Source organism: Antechinus flavipes, chromosome 2 (genome assembly GCF_016432865.1).
Source record: "Antechinus flavipes isolate AdamAnt ecotype Samford, QLD, Australia chromosome 2, AdamAnt_v2, whole genome shotgun sequence".
NCBI lineage: Eukaryota > Metazoa > Chordata > Mammalia > Dasyuromorphia > Dasyuridae > Antechinus > Antechinus flavipes.
The window spans coordinates 509142562-509169328 of NC_067399.1; the positions used below are offsets into that span (position 1 = coordinate 509142562).

Consider the following 26767-nt stretch of genomic DNA (forward strand, 5'->3'; position numbering starts at 1 on the left):
TTGTAAGGTTGATTTTATTTCTTAACACAGCATAGAACTTGACATTTACTCCAACATTTACTCGCATTTACTGGATGCATTTTGTATATCTTTTTGTATATAGACTTTGTCATTCTTTTGTACCAGTGATCCCTTTCTACTTTGTCAGCTGCATATTTGATAAGCAAACTATTTCTGCCTTCTTTCAAAGCATTATTAAAAATGTTCAATAACACAATGCCAGGGACAGAGCCCTCCGGCATTCCATTGGAGACCTCCCAGCCAATTGCTGTCAGCTTGTTAATGCATCACTAGTTTCTAGAGCCAGTCTGGCTCTGCCTCTTAGCTGTTTGAATGATATTGAACAAGACACTTAAACTCTCTGAGTCCTAATATCCTCATCTTTAAAAGGAAAGGGTTGGGCTAAATAATCTCTGTGATCTTTTTTAGTTCTAAATCCTAAAATCTTATGATTTCTCCTTTTTAAAAATGCAGGTGTTTCTCAATTAATGCATTAGGGATCTTTCCTGTGTATATAAATCAAATGTTTTAAGTCACTTTGCATGCCAAATAGGAGCTGTTCTGAAATAGGTTATTTTTGTAAAATAAAGATCACTTTTATCAAAGAAACATTCCATCACATCAATTCTAAAGATAGTTCTAAGTATCAGCTTTATGCTGGGCTGGAGGAGGCAAAAGAAGCAGAAAATTGAGTGTCTGCTTTCAAGGAACTTACATGTCTTGTACATAGGTTAGTATTGATAGAAGATGGACTGAGTTAAGGACAAAAGTGAGAGCTAACCAAAGCACTATGGGAACTTTTAGGAGCAAGAGATGATTTTCACCTGGAAAGCATCTGGGTTGCTTCCATGGCATGGTGATGCTTGAGCTGCACTGAGGATTTAGATGTGTAAAAATGGGAGGAAGTTGGTTTGGGGTATGGATTGCCCCGGGGGGAGAGAGCACACCACAGCAAGAGGGTACAGAATGAAAGTGGGGAGACCAGTGGGTAGCTCAGTTTGTCAGAAGAAAACATAAGGGGAAGTAGATAAAGGGCTAGAATTTTGGAAGGCTGTAATCCCTCATCTGCTTTAAAGTGAGACAAATGGAGGGAGCTCTACTGATTCTTTAAGGCTCAGGGCCAGGTGTCTAATCGGGGTGCATCCATGGATAGCTTGGTTGAGCTTCTCTAAACTTCTTTGTCTTGAGAACAGGGGTGCTCCCTGACACCCCAGGGAGACTAGTTCTGTCCACCAGTTTCAGTGGGCCCATATGGGTTTTTCCAGTAGGTGGTCTCCAGGAAGGTTTCTCAGATAGGGCCGTGGCCCACAGACATCAGGATAAGGAAGTTGTGCTCCCCTGCTCTTCCCTCCGCTTGCCCACATTGAACAGAACCTCAGTGCAGAAGAGAGAACTCTTCCTGTTACAGGGAAGTCCCTGGTTTTGTGTGGTTAACAGGTATCCCTTCCGCCCCTCCCCTCTGTCCTATTCCTTTCTCTCTTTTCTGTCTGTCTTTCCATCCCTTCTATCTCTCTTCCTTTAGAGGGTGGAGGGAATTGTCATCTGTCCCCTGGGGATGGCAGATGGCAGCTTAGCTTAGAAAGGAAAACAGCCAAACTTAGAATTAGTCTTGGGTGAAAGGTCACAGCAACATCTGCCTGGGGATGCTTTCAGGAGTCACATTTCTATAGAGAGCCCGCGAACAGGGAGCCAGCCCAGTGCTGGTGGGGGAAAAGGCAGGAGCCCAGTACAGGGGAAATATTGAAATGAGGGAACAAAAGGGGAGGCAATATTTTTTGAACCACAGACAGAGCACCATTTAACTTGCATCCTTCCCCCCCTCCACCGGAAGCCTGCTGCTACTGGGCCAAGATTGGCTCTGAGGTAGCTTCCTTCAGTAAGTAGTCTGCTCAGTTCTCTCTGCCCTGTCTCTGAAGTTCCCCTTCATCCCCCACAAACCTTCCTTAGAAGTAGTGTGGAGCGGGAATTTTCATCCTCATTTTATCTCCCTATAGAGAAACCAATGACCAGGATGGAGCGGAGGGAATAGAAAGAGCATCCAGGACTGAGAGGCAGTTGTTGACCGGGTTCCGCCTTTTGCCATTAACTCACTGTATTCCCTTTTACAAGTGATTTCACCATTCTGCTGTTTGGTGATAAGAGCATAGATGAGATTAGTGGATGTGAAAGTGCTTAAATGACATCACTACTGTTATTTTGAGAAGCAACATTAATAATGTCCATGGGTAGACATCTTTTTCTTATTAGTGTATCTTCTTCATCCTCCTATCCCTTCCCAAAAAATATGATGGTAAAGATCTATATTCTACTATACACATAGTAGTTACTTAATAAGTCCTTGCTAATTAAAGGACTTGAGAGAGGCTAGCTAGGGAGGTTGATGAAGACTCCTTATAGATATTATTACTTGAGGTTCTCAACAGGAGGGAAATATTTCTTAACAGCCTATAAGGGCTACTTATAAAGTAGAGCCACTGATCCTTGGTGACAAACACAATTCTCTGATTTAGCAGTAGGTTAGTGTATAACTATAGAATTAAAGAACTGAAAAAGCCCTGAAGGATCTTCTATCTCAAGTGTTTCATTTTACACAAGGAGAAACCAAGGCAGTGACCATCCAAGATCACAAGTCAACTAGTGACTTAGCCAAGACTTAGATCCCAGATCTTGTTTATGATTCTTACTTTAATTCTGTGGTCTTTCCATCACTTTTTAAGGAAAGAGGTGAGGGTTCAGAACCCCTGTGTCACAGCATTTCACATCTTGTACCAGTGATGTGTTTTGTTAAATGACATTTATGATTTCCACAGATGTGATGATAACTTGATGAGAAAACTTGAAGAAAGAGCCTGAGTTAGTTTTAGGAAATGCAAGTTTGGGCTCAGTTATCAAAGTGAGGAATGCTGGAAGGAGATAGGATCTTGATCTTTGTATGAAAGAAGTATACCTGTTAAACTGCCTGTTCTCTCACAGAAATGACTTCCTTTTGGGGAGGGGGTGCCCTATCACTACTGGACAGGAGATATACTCAGGTAAAAGGCAAGGACACAAGACCTCTTTTTCCTAAGCATCTTTTAATGTAAACTAGTCATATGTGGAAGCAGCTGCTATAGACAGATCTATTACTATGTGCTTGGGGTAGCTAGGTGGTTCAGTGGATAGAGCACTGGACCTAGAGTCAGAAAGACTTGAGTTCAAATGTGAATTCAGACACTTAAAAACTGTGAGATTGGGCAAGCCTTTTAACCCCTGCCTATGTAAAACTGCAAAAGAAAATGGCAAACTCCAGTATCTTTGCCAAGAAAACCCCATGGACAGTTAGTCCACTGAACTACTATGTGCTCAGAGACAAAGAGGAGACAAAGATTCTTACTCTTTTATCTGGCCAAGAGATTTAAAGGTCAATAAGAGATATTTAAATAACAATATAAAATACATTTATGATTTGCAGACATGAATGGTTCACACAGTAAGTGCCACAGGAGGAGCTGAGGAGAGAGTAAATCTGTGTGAGCTGGGAGTTGGGGAAGGTGATTTAATTACTCTATGGGAATGAATTATAAGGAGAGACTGATTAGAAGGAAGGAAAAGCAGGCCCCTAAGATGCAGAGTTAATCTGAATTAGAATTTAGGTCTCTATAGTACAGCATCATTCCTATGCATTTTATTTGGGATTTTCTCAAGGCCCTTCTTTGTCTTCTGGCCTTCTCTTTCCCATATTATTTTTACCAATCCTTGCTAGAGTGTATCAGGCCAAAATGCATCCCTAGGACTCTGGCTTGGTTGTCAAACAATCTATTTCTAGCTCCATCTATCACACTAAGTGATTTCTAGTATCTTCCTGAAAGTCCCAAAGTATCCATCCCTTCCTCCTTTGATTCAGGCTATAGATATTATTCACCATCGGGGCTTTTGAGTAGGAAGAACTATATGAGGTTGAAAGGCCTATGTATAAGTTAATATGGAAAAATAAGGAAGGGAAGGGTAGTTTTGCTAGCCAGTATGTGTGCAGGGGCTGATCTTCATAAGCTCCTCCTTTTCCTCTAACTTCCTCTCCAACTCCAGGCTCGTATGAAAGCCACAATAGAAGAAACTCTAGATTGTCTTCATTCCTTCCCCCTGCCTTTTCTTCTCTCTCATTTGTTCTGCTCTTTCTCATTCCCTGTTCTCTGTCACTTCCCCTTAGAATGTGAACACCTAATGAATCAGTCCTTTGATAAGGGAGCTCAGTCTAGCATTTTTCTCCGAGATCTTATGACAGGCAATTCACACCTCTAGGAATTTCCCTTCAGAAACCACTGGGGCTGGGCTAAGATGCTGATGTCTTACTGGTCTCCCTCCTGGAAGTGGGCAGATATTTTTCCTTTGTGATTTCACCAGAGAATCATTTTACTTTATATTAAAGAAAAGAGAAAACATTCCCTCCTTCTTTCATGACCCAAACCTGTTTTCCCCAGGGTGATTCTTGAGGAAATAACAAAACGAAAGCGCCCATCCCTGGTAGTAAAGGAAGGTAGCACCCAGCACGGGAACAAAGACGACAGGAGTTTGGGGACGGGCAAACATGCCTTCACTCTTTCCTTGCTCCTGGGCCCACAGCCCCCATGGACAATGGTCTCTCTCATAAGAGCAGCCAGCTCCCAGAGGCGGCCTGTTGCATTCTCAAATTGGAAGATACTATTGAGCCACCCAGAAACCTAGCCTCCTGTCCCTCCCCACCCCCCATTGCCTGGGTCTGGGCCTGGCTATTGGCCGTCAGGCTCAGCAGCTGCTCTTCCTTATTAAAATGTGCACCTGCTCCCTCCAGCCGCCCTTTGTCCGGAGAGCAGATGCCTGATTTATTAGACACATTTTCCTTCACATTGGTCTGGGATAATACAATCTCATTAACTCGAAATGTCCCTGAATCCTTACAAATTCTCACACAATCCTCAACAATGAAATCCGAATTAGAAAAGTTGCGGGGGAGGGGGAGAGAATAAAACATAGGAACTTAAGATGTACTTGAGGTCCTATTCCTTCCCTTCTAATTCGGGTCTTGGAAACCAGGTTGTGAAGGGGTTGGGGGCTCTCCCAGGTTTCACGTTTGCCCGAGGATGTTAAATGTTAGATAAAAGCCAGGTGGGTTACAGGATGTTTTTGGGGGGAAAGGGGAATGATGGCTGCGGGGGACCGCGTTAGCTGAGGTCCACTGGGAGTACAGGCAGCTGGGTGTCGACTATGGGAAATTAAGCTTGAGGATGAAGGCCCATGATTCCTGGATGTGAATATTCCTGAGAGGCCGAGGCAGCTCTGGCTCATGTCTCCCTTCTCAGCTTCACTGGACATTTCTCGGTTAATCATGACAGGAGAGTCCAGCCAGAGGTGGGACTGACATCTCCTGTTGAAAGGGGAGACGGGCAGGAGGAAGATGTGTGCCAGGGGGTGTTGATGGGAGGCCGCAGAAATCTTTGATCAAGTGCCCTCTGTCTCTTCCTAACTCCCCACCCCCCCCTTCCCCTTTCTCCTCCCCATCTTCCTTCCCACTCCCTTCTAGCCATCCTTGTCATCAGCTTGGGAAAGAAAAAAGAGCCTTTTCTCCTGTGCCCAAACTCCTACCTAACAATAGAGGGCATTGACATTCGCTGGGGGGAGGGGAGGAAAGGGCTGGTGAGTGGGTAAAGATCCTTTTTCCTTTTTAATCCTTCCCTTTGCCTGCTTTCCAAACTGGCCAGACAGAAGGGATATGAAGAGGATAGAGGAATGACTGCTGGGAGAATTAACCCCCACGTTCTCTAGTTAGGGCACTATGGTAGAGGGAAAAAAATAAGACATTGGAGGAGTTCAAAGATCTGAGTTTGAATTCAGCTTTGAATTCGTGGCTGCTGGGCCATTTGGTGTGACTGGGTTCTGGCAGATAAAAAGCGATGCGGCTGGCCCCATCCCAGGAGGCCGACCGTTTGTTAGTTTTGGTCTCTTTACTCTCCCACTGATAGGAGCTAATGACCAGCTATAGCCACACTCTGTCCTGTGTCAGAAAACAAGTTAACTCCCCAGGCCATCCCCCCATCCCTCCCATCCTTGGGGGCTTTTGTTTTTTTCTCTTGCCAGTTGCTTCGGCCCTTTTGGCTTCTGGTAACAGATGGTGGGGCTGAGTGTCCATTTTGAGTCCCTTTTCTGGCTTACCCTCCCTGAGTTCATTAGACAGAGATAAATGGCTGGCAGAGGGAAGACAGATTGATTCTCCTGGCCCAGCTCAGGTTCAGCTTAGAAAAGAAGTTTTGGGACAAGGCATTTTATACAGGGACTATTGAAAGTCATTATAGGAAACTACCCATTATAGGGGATCCTGCCCCATAAATTGGCTTCCACTGAAGCTCTGTTTTACAGTCTTCTGGGCCTTGATTTCTTCCTCTAATGAGGACAAGAAATAATGTTCTGGAAGATCCCTTCCAGCTCTGAAATTGTTTTGTTCGGAGATCCCTTACAGATTTAAATCTATTTATCTTTTGATCATCTAAATATGTCCCTCCTCCTGCTCATCCATTCTGGAGGTCCCCATATCCTGTGCTAAAATATGGTTTCTATTTTTGTTTTGGGTTTTTTTGTTTGTTTGTTTCTATTTTTGTTTTCAAGTTGATCTTTGTAGCTGGAAATTAAACTAGAAAGAAAAGGGGAACCCAAAGGGGAAGTTAGGTTTTTGTTTTTATTTTTTCTAAAAATGGTCTGTCTGAGCATGGAGTTATAGGGGAATTTAGTCCCCTTTAGAAAGAGCCCATGAACAGTGGTCCAAAGGAGGGTCAAAAGTTTAAGGGAATTAAGCAAGGCCTAGCCTTTGGTTACAAATAAAACCATATATTTTCCCACAAACCCCAGAATTTTGGGGGAGATGCTCTGGCCTGTAGCACTGTGGCATTTTGGATGTGAGTGTTAAAATCAACAGGCACAGGTCCTGGGTGTGCTTTTCATTCCCAGGGACTTGTTAAAAGAAGGGACACGTAGTATACTGGCTGAAAAAAGCCCCAACAACACTCTAAATCTTGTGGGAGGGAGCAAGTTAGAGCTTCTATCACCATGGTTTGAAATTCTAAGGAGTTGGTTAACTTCTTTTCATAACTGGAGAGGCTTTCATTATCCTCTGGGGATGACAGCAGCTGTGTCCAGTGGAATACAAACATTTGTATGGGATTTAACTTGGCAGAGAATTCTCAAATCCATTTACAACTGAAATAAACCTTTAAAACTATCTAGTCATTTTCCACATGAGGAACCTGAGTCCCAGAAGGTTTAAGTGAGTGATCGCTCCCCAAGATGACAACGCAGACAGTAAATGATAGTCTTTTGAAATGGCCGGTAGGGTGGGCTTTTTTAGGCCAGGGAGGCCCAGAAAAGTGAATTAACTTATGCTGTGCAGGCCCCTGGTGTTAGAGCAGGGACTTGAGCCCAGGTGCAGTGCCGTCCACATATGGGGATTCTGCGCGGCAAGGGCAGCCTGAGCAGCACGCCTCATTCCAAGCAGCTTGTGTGGAAGACACCTGACACTGTTCTGGGCAGGGGTGGTGGGCTGGGAAGGGTGATGCTCTGCTGGTCCCAGGGTTTTTTATTTACCCTTCTCTAAGGGGAGGGGAAGGAGAGGCAGAGGCGGCTGAGAGATGACCTATCACGTCTTTTAATCAGGTGATTTATGGGCTCCCTCATGCTCTGGAAAAAGTAGCGACAGGTGGCAGAGTAGGCTGGCTGGTGCAGGCAGGCAAGCATGAAAGGGATTTCCTTGCTGCGGTATATAGCAGGGGAGAAGAACAGAGGGGACTTAAATAAATCTTTAAAATATTTTTAAGTTTAAAAAAAAAGATGATGATGACGAAGTAAATCTTGTAGTGAAGTTGCAGGAAAATGGCAAAATAAACTTTTCCTTGGAATTGCACTTTTCTGCCTTCCTAAATAAATCTTTTTTACTCCCTCTCCCTGTCTTGAGAACTTATTTTTGGTAGGGTCCCACTGGTTGAAGGTGCTTTCGATCAGGAGCATGTATTCTGTTGAGACATGGATGTTCCTGTCCTCAATGGAATCCCCTAGTTTGGTGCCTTTGGGGAGCCCCTAGTCTGATGGGGGAAGGACATAGTCACTCTCCACCCACTTCATCTGATGGGAGGGGACCAGAGCCTTGTTTCTGGAGAGCTCCCGATCTGAGAGATCCTGAAAGAGTGAGGAGATCATGGAGAAAATAGCCTAAGTTCCAATGAGAATTGTGGTTCCCAATTTCCAAGAATCTAGAGTTGGAACTTTTGCATTTGCATAATTTACTAAGCTTGAGTAAGGTACCTGATCTCTTCAGTTTTACTCTTCTCTCTTTGTGAAATGGGTATCACCTATTTCTGAACTTTGCAGAAGAGCCATTGAGACCCAAAAAAAAAGAAGAAAAAGAAAAAAGAAAGCTATCTCTACTGCCGAGGAGGTGAAGGACTGCTTGAGTAGGGACCAATCACTTGTATGTTTTCCACCTAACAGTTGCAATGGACCCTATGTTGGTGAGCGTTGTCAAGCCCCCAACCCTTGCCTCAGTAACCCGTGCAAGAATGCTGGGACCTGCCACACGGTCATCCAGGGCAGCATCGTGGACTACGCCTGCACCTGCCGCCTGGGTTTCTCGGACCGTCTCTGTCTGACTCCGGAGGATAATGCTTGCTTGAATAACCCTTGCCGGAATGGAGGCACCTGTGAACTCATCACACTCACTGACTTCAAGTGCCGTTGTCCTCCAGGATGGTCAGGTAGGAAAGAGCCTGAACGTCTGGATTCTTAACTCAGTGTGGGAGAGGGAGAGTTGGTGAATTTGGTTTGTTTAAAAATTTTTAAATAACTTAATAACTGTATTTCCATACAATTGGTTTTCTTTATAATCCTATGTATTTTGTTTTAATATATCTAAAAACACTTTTGAGAAAGGGGCCATAGGTTTTACCAGGCCACAGTAGGGGTCTGAGACACAGTGAAGAACTGCACTTGGTTTGGCTCCATCCTTTAGCTGTCTCCTCACCCTCAGCCGTTAACCAGAAGGGATTGTCCCCACACTGCTACTTCTACATCCTCTGCAGAGGGAGTACATCCATTGTCTCTTCTTATTATTTTTAGCCCTCTAAAAGGGAATAATCACCCCCAAAGTAGGCTCAGTAGCCACTGAAAATAATAGATTTTTCTTTTCTTTAAATGGAGGCTTAGAGAGAGGTGGTTACTAGCCAAACTAGTAAATATTGGATCAAGGCCCAAAACTTAGGTCGTCTCATGTCCAGTTGAGTGGTGATAACTGCCCCTTCCAGGCGTGGCAGAGGGCATCGAGTGCCAAATTAAGAGGCAGATCTCTTTCAACTTCAGTTTCTTTAAATGAAAAAGGAGAAAGTTAGAATTGGCTGCAAACATCCCTTCTAGTTTCAATTTATGATCTTATGAGTTTGGATCATGGATTTATTACTATTTGTCCAGTAAGGTTACATTGTATAAGCAAATCATTTAATCTCACCACCTTAACTTTGTCGGATTAGATAATCCTGTCCAGCTCTAAATCCTCTGACTCGTTGCCCAGATTCCTCTGCCTCTTGGGCCTTCATTTTCCTTCTCTGTAAATTTTGAGTAACTCACCTGCCCCGTCTTCCTCCCAGGGCTCTCCTAACGATCAGGTGAGATCATAGTTAGGAAAAGCAGAATGTCAGCTTTGGAGGGTCGACATTCCTTCTCCCTTCTCCCCGCAGGGAAGACTTGCCAACAGGCTGACCCTTGTGCCTCCAATCCCTGTGCCAACGGCGGACAGTGCCTGCCCTTTGAGTCCAGCTACATCTGTGGCTGCCCACCTGGTTTCCACGGCCCTACTTGCAAGCATGACATCAATGAGTGCAACCAGAACACGGCCATCTGCAAGAACGGGGGCACCTGCCACAATGAGGTGGGCTCCTACCAGTGTGTCTGCCGACCGGCCTTTACGGGCCAGAACTGTGAGCTGCTCTATGTGCCGTGCAACCCCTCTCCCTGCCAGAACGGGGGCACCTGCCGCCAGACCGGAGACACCACCTATGAATGTACTTGTCTGCCAGGTACTGAGCTCCCTTCTCCCTTCTCTTACCTCCCTAAGTCTTTACTAAGCACGTGCTGCATCCCCAGCCTCTAGTCCAATCCCGTGAGGGAGACCGGACCTGAAGGCTCTAGTCTCTGGAAAATCTGGAGAGCGCTCCAGGACAGCGCAGTGGGGTTCGGGGTTAGGCCCTAAGCTCCGGGAATCCCGAAAGGGAGCTGCCCCCGGCCTCATCCTGCCTCCGAGACTGTGTGGAAATGCCCTTTGAGCGCTTTGGGGTCAGACTCCCACGTTTGTCCGCATGAGGCCTTTAGAAGGGTCTCCCAAGGTCTCCCTCAGTTCTCAGAGGGATGGCTGTTGCCTTTGTCCTTAGAAAGCAAAGCTAGTCTGAAAGAAGAGCCTCCCTCACCCCAGGGGCGCTTTCTCTGCCAACCGGGCCAGGTGACAGCTCTTGATGGGGGTGGGAGTGCTGTGTATGTGCATGTTCAAGGCCCTGGGACTGGGCCCTGCTAGAGGGCTGTGGTTTTTTTTCAAAGGGGAAATGAGAGGCCTCTTCAGCCTCAGTCCAAGCTTGAGCCCCAACAGTCTGTTCCTCAGAGGCTCAGCCACCTCCCCAAACAGCTGGGGCCCCCTGCGTGCAGACACACGGTTTATGCATTTCCTGAATGTCAGCCGCCAGCTGAGGTGGGGAGGGCGGCCGGGGGCTCTGGGGTGGGGCTTTGTTCAGGCCCCGGAGAGTTTCTTTTCACATCTAAATTGCCTTTCTTCTTGTTAGGGACAGAGTGAGAAAAAGCATCTCTCACAGGATGGGGAAATGGTATCAGGAGCTAATGTGCAATCCTGGTGTGTTCCTGTGAGAGGAAAAGCTCTCTGCGAGATGACCTCTCAGGTCTATTAGGTGGCAAATAAGGGCGCTAGATTGGGGGTCAGAAGACTCGGGTTGTGGTCCCACCTTTGCCACTATCTTCTCAACTTTTGGTTTAGGAGATTAGACCAGCTGTGGAAGGGGAAAGGGGAACTGCCCCATCCACTTGTAATATTTTGTGATTTGTAAGTTGAGAACTTGGTGCTCAAGCGCATGCTGGGTGCTATGAGAGAAACAGAAGAGTAAAACAGGGTCCCTTTCCCTACTATGAATTCAAATTTTAGTTAGGGGAAATAAGACTAACATCTGAAACCACCAAGTAATATAGCGGAGTTTGGCAAAGAAAGTGATCGCTGTAAGTTGAGTCAAACATTTACTAAATGTCTTTTGTGTTCAGTGCAAGGTGCTGGGGAAGAGATGAACTTTAGATAAGATATGAACCCTACCCTGATGGGATTTATAGTTTAGTTCCCTCATCCCCCACCCCCACCCCCCAGGAGAAGATAAAGACCTAAACAGAGATTATCACAGTCAGAGCTAGCTGGAGTAACCGATGCTTTGCTTCTGGGTGAGGAACATCGCTTTTGCAGTTCTCAGCAAACAACAGAACTTAATGCCTAATTAGAATAATTAGTTAAAATTGTTTGGTTTGGGTTACTCCACACCTGCTTTTCCTTATGTGTCTCTCTCCCCTCTCTCACTGCTTGCATAGGAATCAGTCTTGCGCCAGTGTACCATATCTTTATACCATTTTCTCCTCCCTTTCCCCCATGTCCCTAAATTGAAATAGAAATTTTTGCTGTTTGCTTCAGTTATGGTTTCTGGTACTTGCCCTGGGAACAAAAAAAAATTCCTTTTTCCAGCTCTTATTATAATAAGAAATAGTATATGATAATCAGTAAGCATTTGTGAAGCATCTCTTTTAAGCACCCATTTAGGTAGATGGCTGAAAAAACTTCATGAAGGGGAGCATGGAACACAGTGTTCAGAATTGTAAATGTCCTTGCATATATCTAGTCCATCCCCATAATTTTGTGATCCATGAAGAACACAGAGTTCAAAGCTAGAAGAGTCTTTATAGGTCTAATCCATCCTCCTAATTTTTCAGAAAAAGAAACAGACCTAGAATGAATAAGATCTTTTGCTCAAGATCACACAGATTGTATGTAATGAAAAAAACAGAATTTGAACCCTGATCCTCTGAATCCAGATCCAGTGCCTGCCTTCCTGCAGCACAGCTTAGGTGACATTTGATGAGTTGGCTTTTAAAGAGAGGGGCTGTAGTTTAGCACACATAGAACAGAAAGAAAACATTGTCACTACTAGAAAATGGAGTGAGCAAAGGCACCAAAGTGGCAGATATCGGGCATGTTTTAGGGAATGCAACTAGTCCATTTTGGCTGCAGCATAGAGTTCTCAGAAAAGAGTAATAATAATATGAGGTAAAGCTTCTGGAAGGCTTTAAATGGAAGGAAAGAAATATGAAATGTACTTGATGTGCAGAAGGCAGCCAGAATAGATTTTTGAATAGGGGAGTGACTTGTTTTCTAGAAGAGATAGTCTTGACCTGGAACTTAAAACGTGGATAGAGGAAGAGACCAGCAGACTGGTTGGAGACACCAGAAAAAGAAATCAAACTTTTTTCTATAGGGCAGGTGTCTAGCTTTGCATCTCCCAGTCATCACTCTAGGAAATAGTCTAGTGGGAGGGCACTAAATTGGGAGTCAGAAGACTTGGCTTGTGGTCCCACCGTTGCCACTATCTTCTCCACTTTTGGTTTAGGAGATTAGACCTGGGTCTAGGTGAGTTCAGTGGAGGGTGGAAAGACATATCCATGCTCTAATGTCTCAACTTGCCTAGTTGTTCACTATCAGGGCTTGGAAGATAAACTACCTTCTGTGGACAATATTGCCAAAGTCCATTATTGATCTAATTATTAAAGACCTAGAGCAGAAACTTCTTGGAAGTTGGGGAATCATAAATGAAATGGAGTCGAGCTATTGGGTTTCAATTTCAGGATCCTTGGCTCATTCATTCTGATTGTGGAGGAGCTTGAATGACTGGTGAACAAAGCATCAATTGTTCTCATTCCCCTCCCTAATTAACAATTAAGCAAACAGAGAGTGCAGGCCCAACCCTCTGTTAGGTACTGAGTGGGTATGATTTCAGAAAATGAGAATCTCTGCCCTTCTGGAGATTACAGTCTATTTAAGAAATATAAAACAATCCAGACAAAACCAGGTGGTTCAAGGTGCTAGAGTACGTCAGGGACATCTCTCACCTCTGCTGATCACCACCAATTTCTATTATAGCATCTGAGTCTGCTTCATGTGGGAGGTGGGGATGAGTTCCCAATTTGGTTTCAATTTCCCTGGAGCATAGCTTAATACTTTGTCAAACCAACCTCTTATGGGCTTGGGTAAATGCAAAATGATTGGATTCTTGCATCACCCCAAGGGGAGGTGGCGCCCTACCATTTCCTGCCTGGTATTATTTTCATAGGTACATTCCATTATCTACACAGTCTTTGAAGAGCAGGGATCCTGTCTTAGATTTCACAGCATGAGAGGTGTCCAGTCTTCTTGGGGTTAAGGCCCTTGGGAATGTACAGGGTTGGATGCTTATCCACACTTTGTTGTAAGGAGTATTTGGCTGCAGTAACCTTTCTCTTATTTACTATAAACATACCATTGCTCAGAGGAGTACCAGTGATGAGCAGCAGGTTATCCATTAACAAGCTGCCTTCCTGGCTTCCACTTTGCCACTTGGCCAACAGACAGATGGTTTGAAGTTTCGCTCCTTTTTTTTCTCCCTGGTACACTTCCCTTAGCCAAAAGAGGTCAGAAGTTCCTGCCTTTTTCTGCTACTAAGGGATGAGGCACTAGTTGAGTAGACATGGCTTGTGCTAATTGCCATTGCCTTGGGGTCCTTGGTAGATCTCTGGTAGGTTCTTGGGGGAAAAGAAACAGGAGTGGTCCTCTGATTGTGATGAACCCAGTTCTGCAAAAGTACCTTGAGAATGAGGACCTGGGAAAGGAAGGTAGCCTTATTTCCTTATCTGACCCCTAATTTCCCGCTTGGTCCCTCCTCAGAAGCTCTTTCAGGAAGATACCCTAACTGGCTGGAGCTGGAAAAAGAATGGCTAACAGTAAAGAATGGCAGGGTCTACTCCACAGAAAGAATGTCTGTTCCTAAAAACATAAGGTCTTGAGTTTTTCTTTTTCACATTTAACCAAGGCCTTTTGAGATTTTTTTTCCCCCTTACTTCTTCTTGCTGCCAGTTTCCAGCTTTGAGTGGGGCATGGTTGGTAGGGAGGTAATAGGGGTATCACTGACACTCCTGCTCTGGGGCAAAGCCCAGAGGGAGCGGGCTGAAGTAGCTTGGCTTTCCCCAAGGGCATGAAGTAGTTCAAAGGATTCCTTAACTGGGCTAGAGCGTTAATCAGTAACTGGCCACAGGTTTGCCCTGAAGTATAGCAGCCTAAAGCAATTAGAATCAGACCCTCCTGGGTTGATCATTGAGCCAGAGGGAGTGGAGCAGATTAATAGGTAACCTGGCCCCCAGAATGACTTAGATATTAGTCCCCCCAGGTGTTGAAAGGAGTAGAGACCCTTGTAACAAAGGAATTAAGCCTTAGATCATTCAGGAAGGAAACAAGTGTTCCTCTTTGTCCCTACCTCTACTACCCTAACATAATTTCCCCCCCTCCAAAAAAAAAAAAAAAACTGTCAAGAACAGTTACTGGCATTGAGGTATTTTACTTTGTGAAATAGCTGTTTTTCTAAAAAGTTGAATATAAATTGAATTTCTGTAGTTTGCCTTCTTCCTACATTAGAAGAATTGAATATTCTGAATTTGTCCAGACTGGTCATTTTACACATGTGGCAAATAATTTATTGAAGATAGAACAGAGGTACTGACAGAACTAGTTTAGAATCCAAGTCTTTGTGATCAGTGATAACCAGTGATCTTCCCACTGCATCACATGCTGTCTTCTGCTCCACGAATCTAATCAAGTAAATGATCAGGGATGTAGATAGCATTTGCCATGTCCTGTCCTTTAAAGTGAAATAGACAATCATCCCTTAATTTGTTGATAATCTAATAAGTTTTTTACAATAGTAGATTTCCAGAGAATTGAGGTTATTCCTATGAATTCTGGAGAGGATAATGAAGATTCTAAATGAGACTGTCCCAGATTGGAGGATATTATTGGTATGGTCTAGGTTGAATTAGATCTCATTCACCTGATTTCTTCCAAAAAAGTAGTGGAGCCTGATTCATCTTCCTTCTGTTCCCTTCTTCTCAGGTTTTACTGGCCAAAACTGTGAAGACAACATTGATGACTGCCCTGGCAATACCTGTAAGAATGGAGGTACCTGTGTGGATGGGGTAAATACCTACAACTGCCGCTGCCCCCCAGAATGGACAGGTAAGGGGCAATTGACAAAACCTGGCAGACTCAGGGGAAAGATTATTAAAATTAGGAATGCAGATGTGGGGAAAGCTCATTCTTCCACACTTACTTCACACTAGAACTTCCCCAGATCCATAAGTCAGGGCAATCCTAAGCAAAGGAAGATGAAACCATTCAGGTCTAAGGTTTAACTGGCTAGACATAGCATTTACCCCAGAACCAAAGCTCTGGAACCAAGGATTTTAACTATCATCTAAACCCCACCTTGTCCTTTGTCCTCACCTTATGAGTCCTTATCTACCCAACCCTTTTAGACTTAGATCTACCAGATACATCTAGCTCATTTATATGGGACTTATATGGTAGAACTGAGCACTGTCTTCCAGAAGTATTAAAAAACATCATCTTGCCCATGGGCAGGATTAGAATAGGGGTGTTGCTGACCATGTTGGAGATAAGAGGACTCTCTGTGTCTCAATCATACTGACAAGTCTGAGCTGTTAAGAAAAAATTTAGATATATTTGGTATGTTCTGTTTAAGAAGGTAGTATATGTATGAATCTCATTTCTGCTTTCTTTTTCCCACTCCCCCCTTTTGAAAGGAATTATTTTGAAATGAAACTTTCAAAAGTTTCTAAAGAAAGATTTTTAAAAGGACTGTTTGACTTTGTGTCATAATAAAGGATTATCTTAACATATGAGCAAATTCCTCATATCAGTTCTTACATGCTAAAACCTTCCTTCTCTGGACCCGTTGGATAATGAATGGATCATTTTTCAATAGCTCTGTTTTTCTGTAGTCCTTTGTGAAGGATTGCCCCCTCAAGTAGTTGGAGCTCTTTGTTACATGATTTATGTAGATTGTCTCTTCTACCCTGATTGCTGCTGTCTCCTGTGAAATCATTTGGCTTTAAGGAATAAGTCTTTCTAGCTCGGGACTAGGTCTGACATTTCTCTGCTCTCCCAGGTCAGTATTGCACAGAGGACGTGGATGAATGTCAGCTCATGCCCAATGCCTGCCAGAATGGCGGTACTTGCCATAATACCCATGGTGACTACAATTGTGTTTGTGTCAATGGCTGGACTGGGGAGGACTGCAGTGAAAATATAGATGATTGTGCAAATGCTGCCTGTTTCCATGGGGCCACCTGCCACGACCGTGTTGCTTCCTTCTACTGTGAATGTCCCCATGGCCGCACAGGTAACCGGAGGGGTGACTATTTGCAAACTGAAAAGTGCTTTAAAAGTAATCCTGTAGGGATGTTAAAGCCCCCTACTCCCTCCCCAAACAGTTTGGAAATCCAGATAGCTAGATTTTTTCATCTGGATTATAGGAACGACAAGGATGCAAGTGTCTTCCAGGAACTGATTTTAATATGTTAGAGAACCTTTTTAGGTGTGTTAGTCAATAAACATTTCCTAAGTACCTACTGTGTGCCAGGGTGTGCTAAGTTATGGAGATACAAATAGGAAAAAGAAAGATAATTTGTTCTCAAAGAGCTTATTGAGATTCAGTCCAGTCTCCTGTGCAGTCTCCAACTCTTTCTTATCTGTTGTACCTTCAATGAGAATGGGTCCTAAAATTAAACCTAGTTTTGATGTCAATCTAGTTTGTGTTCTGTCATAATCTAGATCTGGATTAGTTGTCAGGGATGTACTAGAGAGGATTCTTGTAGCAGGGGTAAGTTTAACTCTCTTAGGGATCCTTTCAGTTCCGCTTCTTGTTATTTTAGATTATATCCCGATTCTTTAAAAACCAAATTGGCAAAAGTCATCGTACATCATCTCATTTCATGTTTTTTTCACTTAGGTCTGCTTTGCCACCTCAATGACGCCTGCATCAGCAACCCCTGTAACGAGGGCTCCAACTGTGATACCAACCCCGTCAATGGCAAAGCCATCTGCACTTGCCCCTCTGGCTACATGGGGCCAGCCTGCAACCAAGATGTGGATGAGTGCTCCTTGGGTATGTGGCTGGGCAGGTCCATGGTGGGAAGCATTCTGGTGGCCAATCCGTGAGCCCTTGCCATACTACTGGGGGAAGTAAGCTGAGGGAAAGAGGAAACAGCTCCCCCTGCTATTGGGGATCCCCTGGTGAAGATCTGGTCAGGGGAGACGTGGTATTTCCTTACACTTGCTTCTTTGGGATTAACCTTGGGATAAGGAAGAACCATTTAGAGTTCAACTCCCAGATTATGGAAATTCTTTAAATTAATTTTTATTCGGTTTTCCCCCTTAATAGGTGCCAATCCTTGTGAACATGCTGGTAAATGCATCAACACCCTCGGCTCCTTCGAGTGTCAGTGCCTGCAAGGATATACTGGACCCCGATGTGAGATCGATGTCAATGAGTGCATATCCAATCCCTGTCAGAACGATGCTACTTGCTTGGACCAGATCGGGGAATTTCAGTGTATCTGCATGCCAGGTCTGAAGTGGGAACTGCCGGGTTTTCTCCCCTCCACTCCACGGACATGGAGGGCTTTGTGCCCAGTCTTTCTCAGGGTATTAGGCTCCACACTTTTAGTGGACGTGCACAGGGCCTTGCTGGACCTGGGGATGTAATGAGTTGTGGATAAAGGGTGAAAAGTTGGGACCAAGGAAACTGAACCAAATTTGGAGAGACTTGGCGGTTATCAATTGTCAGAGCCAAACTAAGAGTAGGAAACCATAGTCAGACTGTAGGGATTCTGGACAAGAAGGGAGAATATCCTATTATAAAATAGGACAGAACAAAATATGTGGTCAGAAGTCCAGGAAAAGACATGGGAGAAAGGAGAGGTGCAGGAGTAGGATTATGCACAGGAGGGTAAGAACAGGAGCACTTTTTGTGATTTGCCTTCCTGATATGACATTGGAACCCTGGCCCATGTGGAAAGTTCTAGACTTGGTTCCATTAATTCTGTTCTTTTGTGAACTTATGCACGTAATTTCCTCTCTCTGGTCCCCCTTCTAGAGAACGAAGGGGTTGGACCAGATGGTGTCTTCAGTTGCTTTCAATCTTGATACCCCGTGGTTAATAATTATGATCGACTTTTGCCGTATTCCAAGAATTTCTTGTTAAAGCATGAATCCATCCTCAATCAGAACTCTCCCGGGGCTTATAGGTGGAAAGAAAGGAAGCTCCTGAAAATTGCTTGTTTTGAATAGCAGAAACCCTTCTTCTCTCCCACCATCACTCTTCCAACACCAACCCTCCTCCTTCTCTTCTCCCTCCCACCTCCTAGGCTACGAGGGGGTTTATTGTGAGATCAACACAGACGAGTGTGCCAGCAGCCCCTGCCTGCACAACGGCATCTGCATCGACAAGATCAGCGAGTTCCACTGCGAGTGCCCCACGGGTAAGGACCAAGGATGGGCTGGCTGGGCGGTCGATAGCCTTGCCTCTCAGCATAAGCCTTTGTAGTGGAAACAAAGTTGAAATTAATCCCCTCGCCAGAGGCAAGTAAGGAAAGGTGGATTTCCAATCCCTCGGCAGGGCCAGACCCCTGGAGTCCGGGGCAGCCCACTCCCCGAAAGCCAGAATATTTCATCTGCATCAGGGGATGCTGCCATTTGGGCCAGTGCTGGATCAGAGGCTCTGCCGTTCCCTACTCGTCCAGGTTCTCCTAGGGCTTCTGTGCTCAGAGGGAGGGTGCCGCAGTAGGCAGGGTACTGGATTTGATCCTGGTTGCCAAGTTTGTGGTTGTGGGCATTTAATCTCTGAGTCTCAGTTTACTTATTTGTAAGCCAAGGAGATTGGGCTAGTTGATTTTAAGGTCCCTTCCAACTTTAAAAGTCGCTGAACTCAATGAATCATATTTTCTTTTACCCCTGCTTTCAGATAAGCCAAAATTAATGGGAATCATAACTCAAAGTAAGGCTGAATGTCTGAAAGAAGTGAGAAATATATTGGTTCTATGCAGAGCCTTATGGTGGAAGTTAGAAGGAGGAACTCTACTATAATGCAGTAAGATTATATACAAAGAGAGAGAAAGAAAGAGCCCACCAAGAGGGACTATAGATCCTGGAGCGCTGAATTTGAGTTCCAGCTCTTATCATGAACAAATCATCACCTTGGCCAAACAACTACTTTGCTCTGCCTTCAGTTTCCCCCTTGGTAAAATAGTGGTGTGAGTCTGAGATATCTCTCCCCCAGCCCTGGGACCTTTTATGATTATAAAGCACACTTGCCCTGCCTTTGGGAAATGCTCACGTTGGGAACGGAGAGAGAAGTAGCAATCAGAGCAGTTGGGATTTGTGGGGGGAAAACTATTGCTTTTCTCATATTTGAGAGAGCTAGTTAATAGAGAAAAGCTGCCTAAGATGATGTGCTTTCCCTGGAGAAATTAAAGATGTTCAGTCACCTTCCCAGTTGAAGAGTTAGCTTCAGTGTTTGCATTGTGCATGTGTGCATCCCCTACCATAACCGTTATCTCCCTCTGTCCTGAGGTAGGGGAATGGAGAAGATGGTGGGCTAGGCCTTCTGAAAACAGTTAAAATAAAAATAAAAAGTTTGTGATTGACCAGCGTGGGAAGACTGGGGAATGGCATGCCAAAAAAGCTAGTTGGGGGCTTGACTAAGGTGTCAGTATTCCAGGGGAGAAAACAGAGTGGGGAGGGGTAATGGACAAGCTATGAAAGGATTCTGAAGTTCAAATCCTTCACTTCTCTAGAGATGTAAATAAGATGTTCCAGACATTGGGTCAGATCCCCCCATTCACAGCCCTATGTGGCTGTAGCTATGGCAACCCAGAGTGAGTTTGAAAAAAAATAGCAGCTTCTATAGACAGGCCTGGGGATGGGGGGGCTGGCAGTGTGCAGGAAAGGGACAGTGATCAGAAGGGACTGAGCTGAAAGAAATTAAGAGGCTTTGGGATGAGAAAGCTTTGGGCTAGGGCAAGAGGAGATACTTGAAGGCAGGAGTTTGAACAGTGTTTTAGAGGGGTATTTTCTGGGATTTCTTGAGAGTGTTTTATCCAGGGTCTATCTAAGGTTTGGGGAGAAAAGAAAGCAGATATTTGGGGAAAAAACATATTGAAAGCTCCACAGTGATGTGTGTAAGTTTGGGGAAATGGGCTGATATGGTAGGGATAAATTGGTTCTCAATATGGGCTAGTCTTGAGAAGGAGTGGGCTTTGGAATATAGAACCAGAGATGAGTTTTCCTAAAAGAGTCCCACTTCCTTGAGAGAAGAGAGCTGCAGATGTCCAGGAGAAGAGACAATAAGCAGCATCTGCTAACTTATTTCTGCTCTGAATTTCAGGATTTAATGGGCACCTCTGTCAGTATGACATTGATGAATGTGCCAGCACACCTTGTAAGAATGGAGCAAAGTGTGTGGATGGCCCCAATACCTATACCTGCGAGTGTACTGAAGGTATGTATGTTTTGGGGGTGGGCAGGAAGGTGACATGGGAAGGTTTGGTAAGGAGAGGGGTTGGGAAACAGTTGCCACGGCTAAACAGACAAGAGAATCCATGACATTTAAACAGGATCCAATCCCAGTTTTTGGCATCTCTGAGGCTCTTCATCTTTTTAGTATTAAGCCAAAAATCAGGAAATTAAAAAAAAAACACCAAGTAGATAAGGTCTTGGACACTAAAACAATGTAGATGAATTATAGGAGATGTTCTCTCTCTCTCTTTTACTCCTACCCTCACAATCATTTACTATCTCTAAGTTTCAGCTTCTCATCAGTAATGTGCACAAAGGCCATAATAAAAATCGTGCTTTCTTGGTCTCAGTGCTATGCAAAATTTGTGACCTACAGGTTTACAAACAGTTCTTACAAGAATAGTTGTCTGTTTTCTGATCTTGTCATAGATTTTTAAGACAAAAAAAGAGAGGAATGAAGCTATTACAAGCAGGAATGATGATAATTTAGAAGATGTATATGTGTGTGAGATTCATTCTGGGCTCCAAAAGCCCAGAAGTTTTGCAAGAGAAAAAAAGAGGTCCATGTACCCTTAAACTCGGAGCATATATAGTATTTGTATCTATCCTGAAGGTTGGTATATTCCATTTGAAGAGTCAAGGAAGTATGTGAGGATTTCAAATAAAATTTCCATTTTACTTTCTCTGATATTGGAATAAATTAAACCCTCAGCTATCTGAAAGACTCATTGCCTGGAATGGAGAGTTAAGGTTTTATTCTAATCACAACAAAAAAAAATCAAAAAATTATTAAAATTATTTAAATAAGAACTAACAAATAAATTTATGTAAAAGATATTTGTGGCACTTTTAGCTATTCCTTACCCCTTCCCCATAAACACACTTTTCTTTTTTCAAAAATTTATTGGTACTCTTTTAATTAAAACCTTTTTTTAAAAATTAAGATTTTATTTACCAATGACTTTCTCCAGCCCCTGGATTTCCTCCTTTGTAAGAACTAAGTGCCATCAAGTGAAGTATATTTGCTGTCTGAGAATATATCTCATTTCATATCTGTACCTCGCCTCCTCTCTGCTGAGAGATAGTTCACATATTTCTCCATTTCTCTCTGAAATTATGATAAGAGACTATTTGGCTTTGGAGGTCTAGTCTTTTGTTGCTATCTTCTTTTTCATTGCATTATTACAATCCCTATGTAAAATTTCACCCGGCTTCAGTTACTTCACTCTATAGCGGTCCATATAAGCTTCCCAATACTTCCATATAAGTATTTTTAAGATAATTCTTCATTTCTTACAATGTAGTAATATTTCATCACATTTGTGTGCGGAATTTTATTCAGGCATTCCTCAGGTGATAAATACTGAGTTCCTTGCTTCTTCAAAAGTACCACTGTAAATATTGTCATAGGTGTGGGACATTCTCCAGAGGCAACCCTGGCATGTTCCTGTAGTGGTTTTGTTGGGTCCCTTTAAGTCATTTTTGTGGTCATTTGATTCCCTAATATCTTGTCAGTTTGGTGGGAAAATTGGTTTCCCTCTTCTCCACTTGATAGCATCTTCTCCCTCACGGATCAGTCCAGGGCATCTCTCCCTTTCACCACACCTCTCAGTGTTATTTATGCTTCTCCATCTCAGGTGAAGTTTCTGTTTCAATCACAATCCAGTAGATTTTTCATAAACACTGGGTTATTTTGGCTGTTAAAAACGCTTTGAGATCCCCATTTGGGAGCAGCTGTTCCGGGGACGGCTTAGGCAAGCTGTTAGTGGTAGCATAGCACGGGCTTCTCTTCGGCACAGGGCCCAGAGACCCGAGGAACAACTGGGCAAGCCGATGCCGGCAGCCTGGCGTTCAACAGAGCAGCCTTTGTGCAGCTTTTGTGGGGCCTTCCCGCCAGAAGTCAGAGTGGGCCTGTCCCTAATGAGCGTGCACACAGTGCTGAGCCCTGATGAGAGGCGGGAAGCATTGGGTGGGGGTGGAGGGGGTGCTCGTAGAGACAGTCCAAGGGGAGGAGGAGCACAAAGAAAGGGTTGTAGTGGGCTGGAAAGAGCCTTGGACTTGGGAGCCAAAAGATTTGGCTTTAAATCTTGGCTGTGAGTCTGATTTGTTGTGTCATCTTGAATAAGTCATTTTTCATCTGTCTGGGTCTCACTTTCATAGAATCACAGACATTTAGTTCTGGGAAGGATCTTAGAGATTATCTAGTCAGCTGTCCCTCATTCGCTACAGCGGGGGGAGCTGTGGCCCAGAGGCAATGTGACTTGCCCAAAGTCAAAATTATTTGTATGGGTTTAGGACTTGAAGTTTGACTTTCCAAATGGCAATGAAGTGTTCTTCCCATTATCTGTGTCATGACAGAAGAGTTGGACTGAAAGGTCCTGTAGAGACAAGGGTGGACCACGGGACGTGGAGTCAGAAAGACCCAAGTTTGATCTCAGACATTTATTTGATTCTCAGAAATCAAACCTCCATCTGCCTCAGTTTCTTCAAATGTAAAATGGAGATCATAATGGCGCCCACCTCCTGGAGTTGTTGTAAAGAGCAAAATGAGATGCTTGTGAAGTGCCTAGCACATGCAGGTTGTGTGCTTAAAAATGCTCATTCCCTTCATCTTCCCTTCTAACCGTAACATTGCGATTCTAGAGATCTCTGACGTGGCCCTCTCCAGACTCTGGTTCCGATTTGTCCCTTAATCTCTCCAGGGCTGAAAGTGATGTGGAAGGGACAAGCCAAGGGCTTGTGAGGAGGGCTTTCTGGAGGTGTTTAGGAAGCCGTGGAGGCCTTCCCTGGCCTCCCTGCTGCTGAAAGGGGCAGGAGGCGAGGAGCTTAGGAGTACCTGACGCACTCTGACGGTCCTCCCGCCGCTCCTCCTTCCTCAGGTTTCACAGGCTCCCACTGTGAGGTAGACATCGACGAATGTGATCCCGACCCCTGCCACTACGGAACCTGTAAGGACGGCATCGCGGCCTTCACCTGCCTCTGCCAGCCCGGCTACACCGGGCATCGCTGCGAAACCAACATCAACGAATGCCAGAGCCAGCCCTGCCGGAACGGGGGCACCTGTCAGGACCGCCACAATGCCTACAACTGTGTCTGCCTCAAGGGGACCACAGGTGAGGGCCTTCGCCGGAGGGAGGAGCCTCTGAGCAGGAGGGGCTGAGGGGGTGTGTGTGTGTCTGTGTGTGTTTGTGTGTATGTGTGTCTGTCTGTGTGTGTGTGTCTGTGTATGTGTCTGTCTGTGTGTGTGAGGTAGTCTTTTTTTAACGTTTAAAACTGCACTGTGACTTGGGGTCGCCTCATGTTTTTATAGACTGAAGACCCCTTGGTGAGGTCATGGGGGGCCGGGGCAGAGTAGGAGTCAGGCCTGACAGTGACTGTTGGTTCTTTCCCCCCCGCAGGGCCCAACTGCGAGATCAACCTTGATGACTGTGCCAGCAGCCCCTGTGACTCTGGCAAGTGCATAGACAAGATCAATGGTTACGAGTGCGCGTGTGAGCCAGGCTACACAGGTGAGGCTCCAGTTCATGGACGGAGCACGGAGTTCCTCCGCTCCTGGGCTTTCCTGCTATCAGGAACCCCTCGGGTCACTCCCTGTCCCCAAGCTGTGTAATTAGACTAGTTATCCTGGTCCCACTCCCCAGTACCCACTACCTGAGCCCTCAAGGCTGACAGTCCAGCTGGTACATAGAAATGAAGGTTAATGTGTGAAATGGGACAGGTTACAAAGGAGCTGCACCGTCCCGAAGGAAGCTGGGAGGAGGGAGAGATCGCTGAAAGCTGTGCTGTTCAGGGAAGGCTTTGGAGGGAATGTGATCTAGGTCTGGAAGAGCAGATGGAACTTGGAGAGGTGGGAATTGGGGGCAGAGCGTAAACCAAGGGATGAGCAAAGGAAGGTGCGTTTGCAAGCCAGATGAAAGTGGAAAAATGAAGCAAGGTGGAGAGCTGTGGTTTAAGGAGTGTGAGCCGTCCTGTACAAAATAAGGGACCCTTGAAGGCTCTTAAACAAGGGAACAATATAATGGATGAAATCCATATTTTAGGGAGACGAGCATGGTCGACTGGAAAAAAGGACTGGAGGCCTTAAAGACTTGATTAAGAGAGTATTGTAGGACATTCTCTCTTAGTCTTAGGATACCAATTAACTTCCTGGTTAGAACCCCTTCCTAACTACCCACTAGCTTCCTCTCTTCTTACAGTTTGGGTTGGGGTACAAGAGAGCCAGTGGGGGGCATATTGGCCACAAGAAAGAGGAGGATGTGGTCAGCAAACCTCGTTTAATCTCTATGGTCTTTTTCTTCCTATAAAATACAGGGGTTGGACTAAATTATATCTGATGTCCATTTTGGCTCTAAATCTTAGGATCATAGGATCCAGACTTGTGGGTCTCAGGGCTATCAGGTTCCTTGTCTTGTTTGACTGGTTGGTTTGATGGCCATGAACCAAACAGTATCTTGGATCAGACTACTGCTACTTAGTGCTTTCCAAGCCTTACCCAAGGCATTAGCAAAGAACCCACATCCTTTATTAGGCCCTCCTTGTTGCCTTGAATAAGAAATCAAGAAATGGTTCCTCTCCTCATCAACTGAAACCAAGAATACGTGTATAAAATGTGGTACTGGAAAGCACTCCTAGTCCGTACCCGTTGTTCTGTAGGTGAGGAAGCAGAGACCCATGGGAATGGGATTCCTGCTTTGGAAGGAATGCTGAGAAACAGAGACAAAAACATTATGGGGGGCAGGGAAAGGGAGTCAAGTTGGGGAGAGAGATCATCCAACATCATTAACAACTCCTTTCCAAAGTTCTTGCCCACTTGTTTGGAAGACAATTCATGTCACCTTCAGGAGATGGGCAGGGCACATGTAATTACCACCATTCGATTGATGGGGAAACTGAGCCATGGAGAAGGAAAGGAGTTAGTGGCAGAGTTAGAACTGTACTAGGACCAATACTCAAGTCAGTGCTCTTTCGCTGGGCTGCAGTCTCTGGAGGGGTTTTGGGCTAAGCTTAAAATAAAAGCTCCTAGGAATGGACTTTAGAGCTTCTGGGGACCTTAGAGGTGATCTAGTCCCAGTGATTTTATCTTATAAACAAAAAAAAAAAAAAAAACACCCAGGAAAGTTAAGTGATCTTCCCAAGTTCAAGTAGCTAGTAAGTAGGAGAACCATGACTCAAACCAAGATGCTCATCCCAAGTTGGAGAAAATCTAGAATCCATGAAGAGAGTGTGGGGTCACATTCCACTGACTCCATCCTGTGTTCTTTCCTCTTACCCACCAGGGAGTATGTGCAATATCAACATTGATGAATGTGCTGGAAACCCATGTCATAACGGTGGCACGTGTGAGGATGGCATCAATGGCTTCACCTGCCACTGCCCGGATGGCTACCATGACCTCACATGCCTTTCGGAAGTCAACGAATGCAGCAGTAACCCATGTATACATGGGAAATGCCGGGATGGCCTTAATGGGTATGTAAAATCCTAAAAGTGCAAGGACTCAGATGGTCTGGGCTTTTTAGCTCTACTCTATCTCATTAGTGGAATCCCTTGACTTCATTGTGCAGTGTCCTTATATCCTAATTTCCTATTCCCTCTGGCTGAATTTGTGCTTCTTCTTACCTTGAAACTCAGAAAGGAGCCTAATGGAAAACCTCCTTTTTTCTCTTTGTACTTTACATCCAGGAAAAAAATAGAAAAGTCTGAGTAGTCCCTCATAGCATCTAACATTGCATTTCAAGGGAGTCAAAGAAAAATGCAAGCATGTTTAGTCAAGGGCAAACAAGATGACTAAGAGACTATTCTTTCTTAAGGTACAAGTGTGATTGTGACCCAGGCTGGAGTGGTACCAACTGTGATATCAACAACAATGAGTGCGAGTCGAACCCATGTGTCAATGGAGGGACCTGCAAGGACATGACCAGTGGCTATGTGTGCACTTGCCGTGAGGGCTTCAGTGGTGAGTGGGGACATGGCCCAGGGAGGTACCACGGTCTGCAATTGAAGACAGATAGTCTTGGAGTACCTTTGGCTTCTCCTTCATTTCCTTGCTATTTTCTGATAGTCTAC

At 44.7% G+C, this 26767-nt stretch overlaps 1 protein-coding gene across 1 annotated transcript in view; it reads left to right on the forward strand.

The window, feature by feature from the left end:
• The window catches only part of NOTCH1 (notch receptor 1), a 71643-nt gene that overhangs the window by 22095 nt on the left and 22781 nt on the right, over positions 1 to 26767 (forward strand). Inside the window, exons 3-14 of the mRNA XM_051980318.1 lie at positions 8488 to 8750; positions 9726 to 10064; positions 15218 to 15340; positions 16293 to 16526; positions 17136 to 17291; positions 17568 to 17753; positions 18553 to 18666; positions 20571 to 20684; positions 23581 to 23814; positions 24100 to 24210; positions 25978 to 26170; positions 26512 to 26657. Coding sequence (XP_051836278.1) covers positions 8488 to 8750; positions 9726 to 10064; positions 15218 to 15340; positions 16293 to 16526; positions 17136 to 17291; positions 17568 to 17753; positions 18553 to 18666; positions 20571 to 20684; positions 23581 to 23814; positions 24100 to 24210; positions 25978 to 26170; positions 26512 to 26657 — 2213 coding nt within the window. The remainder of the gene's footprint in view (positions 1 to 8487; positions 8751 to 9725; positions 10065 to 15217; positions 15341 to 16292; positions 16527 to 17135; positions 17292 to 17567; positions 17754 to 18552; positions 18667 to 20570; positions 20685 to 23580; positions 23815 to 24099; positions 24211 to 25977; positions 26171 to 26511; positions 26658 to 26767) is intronic.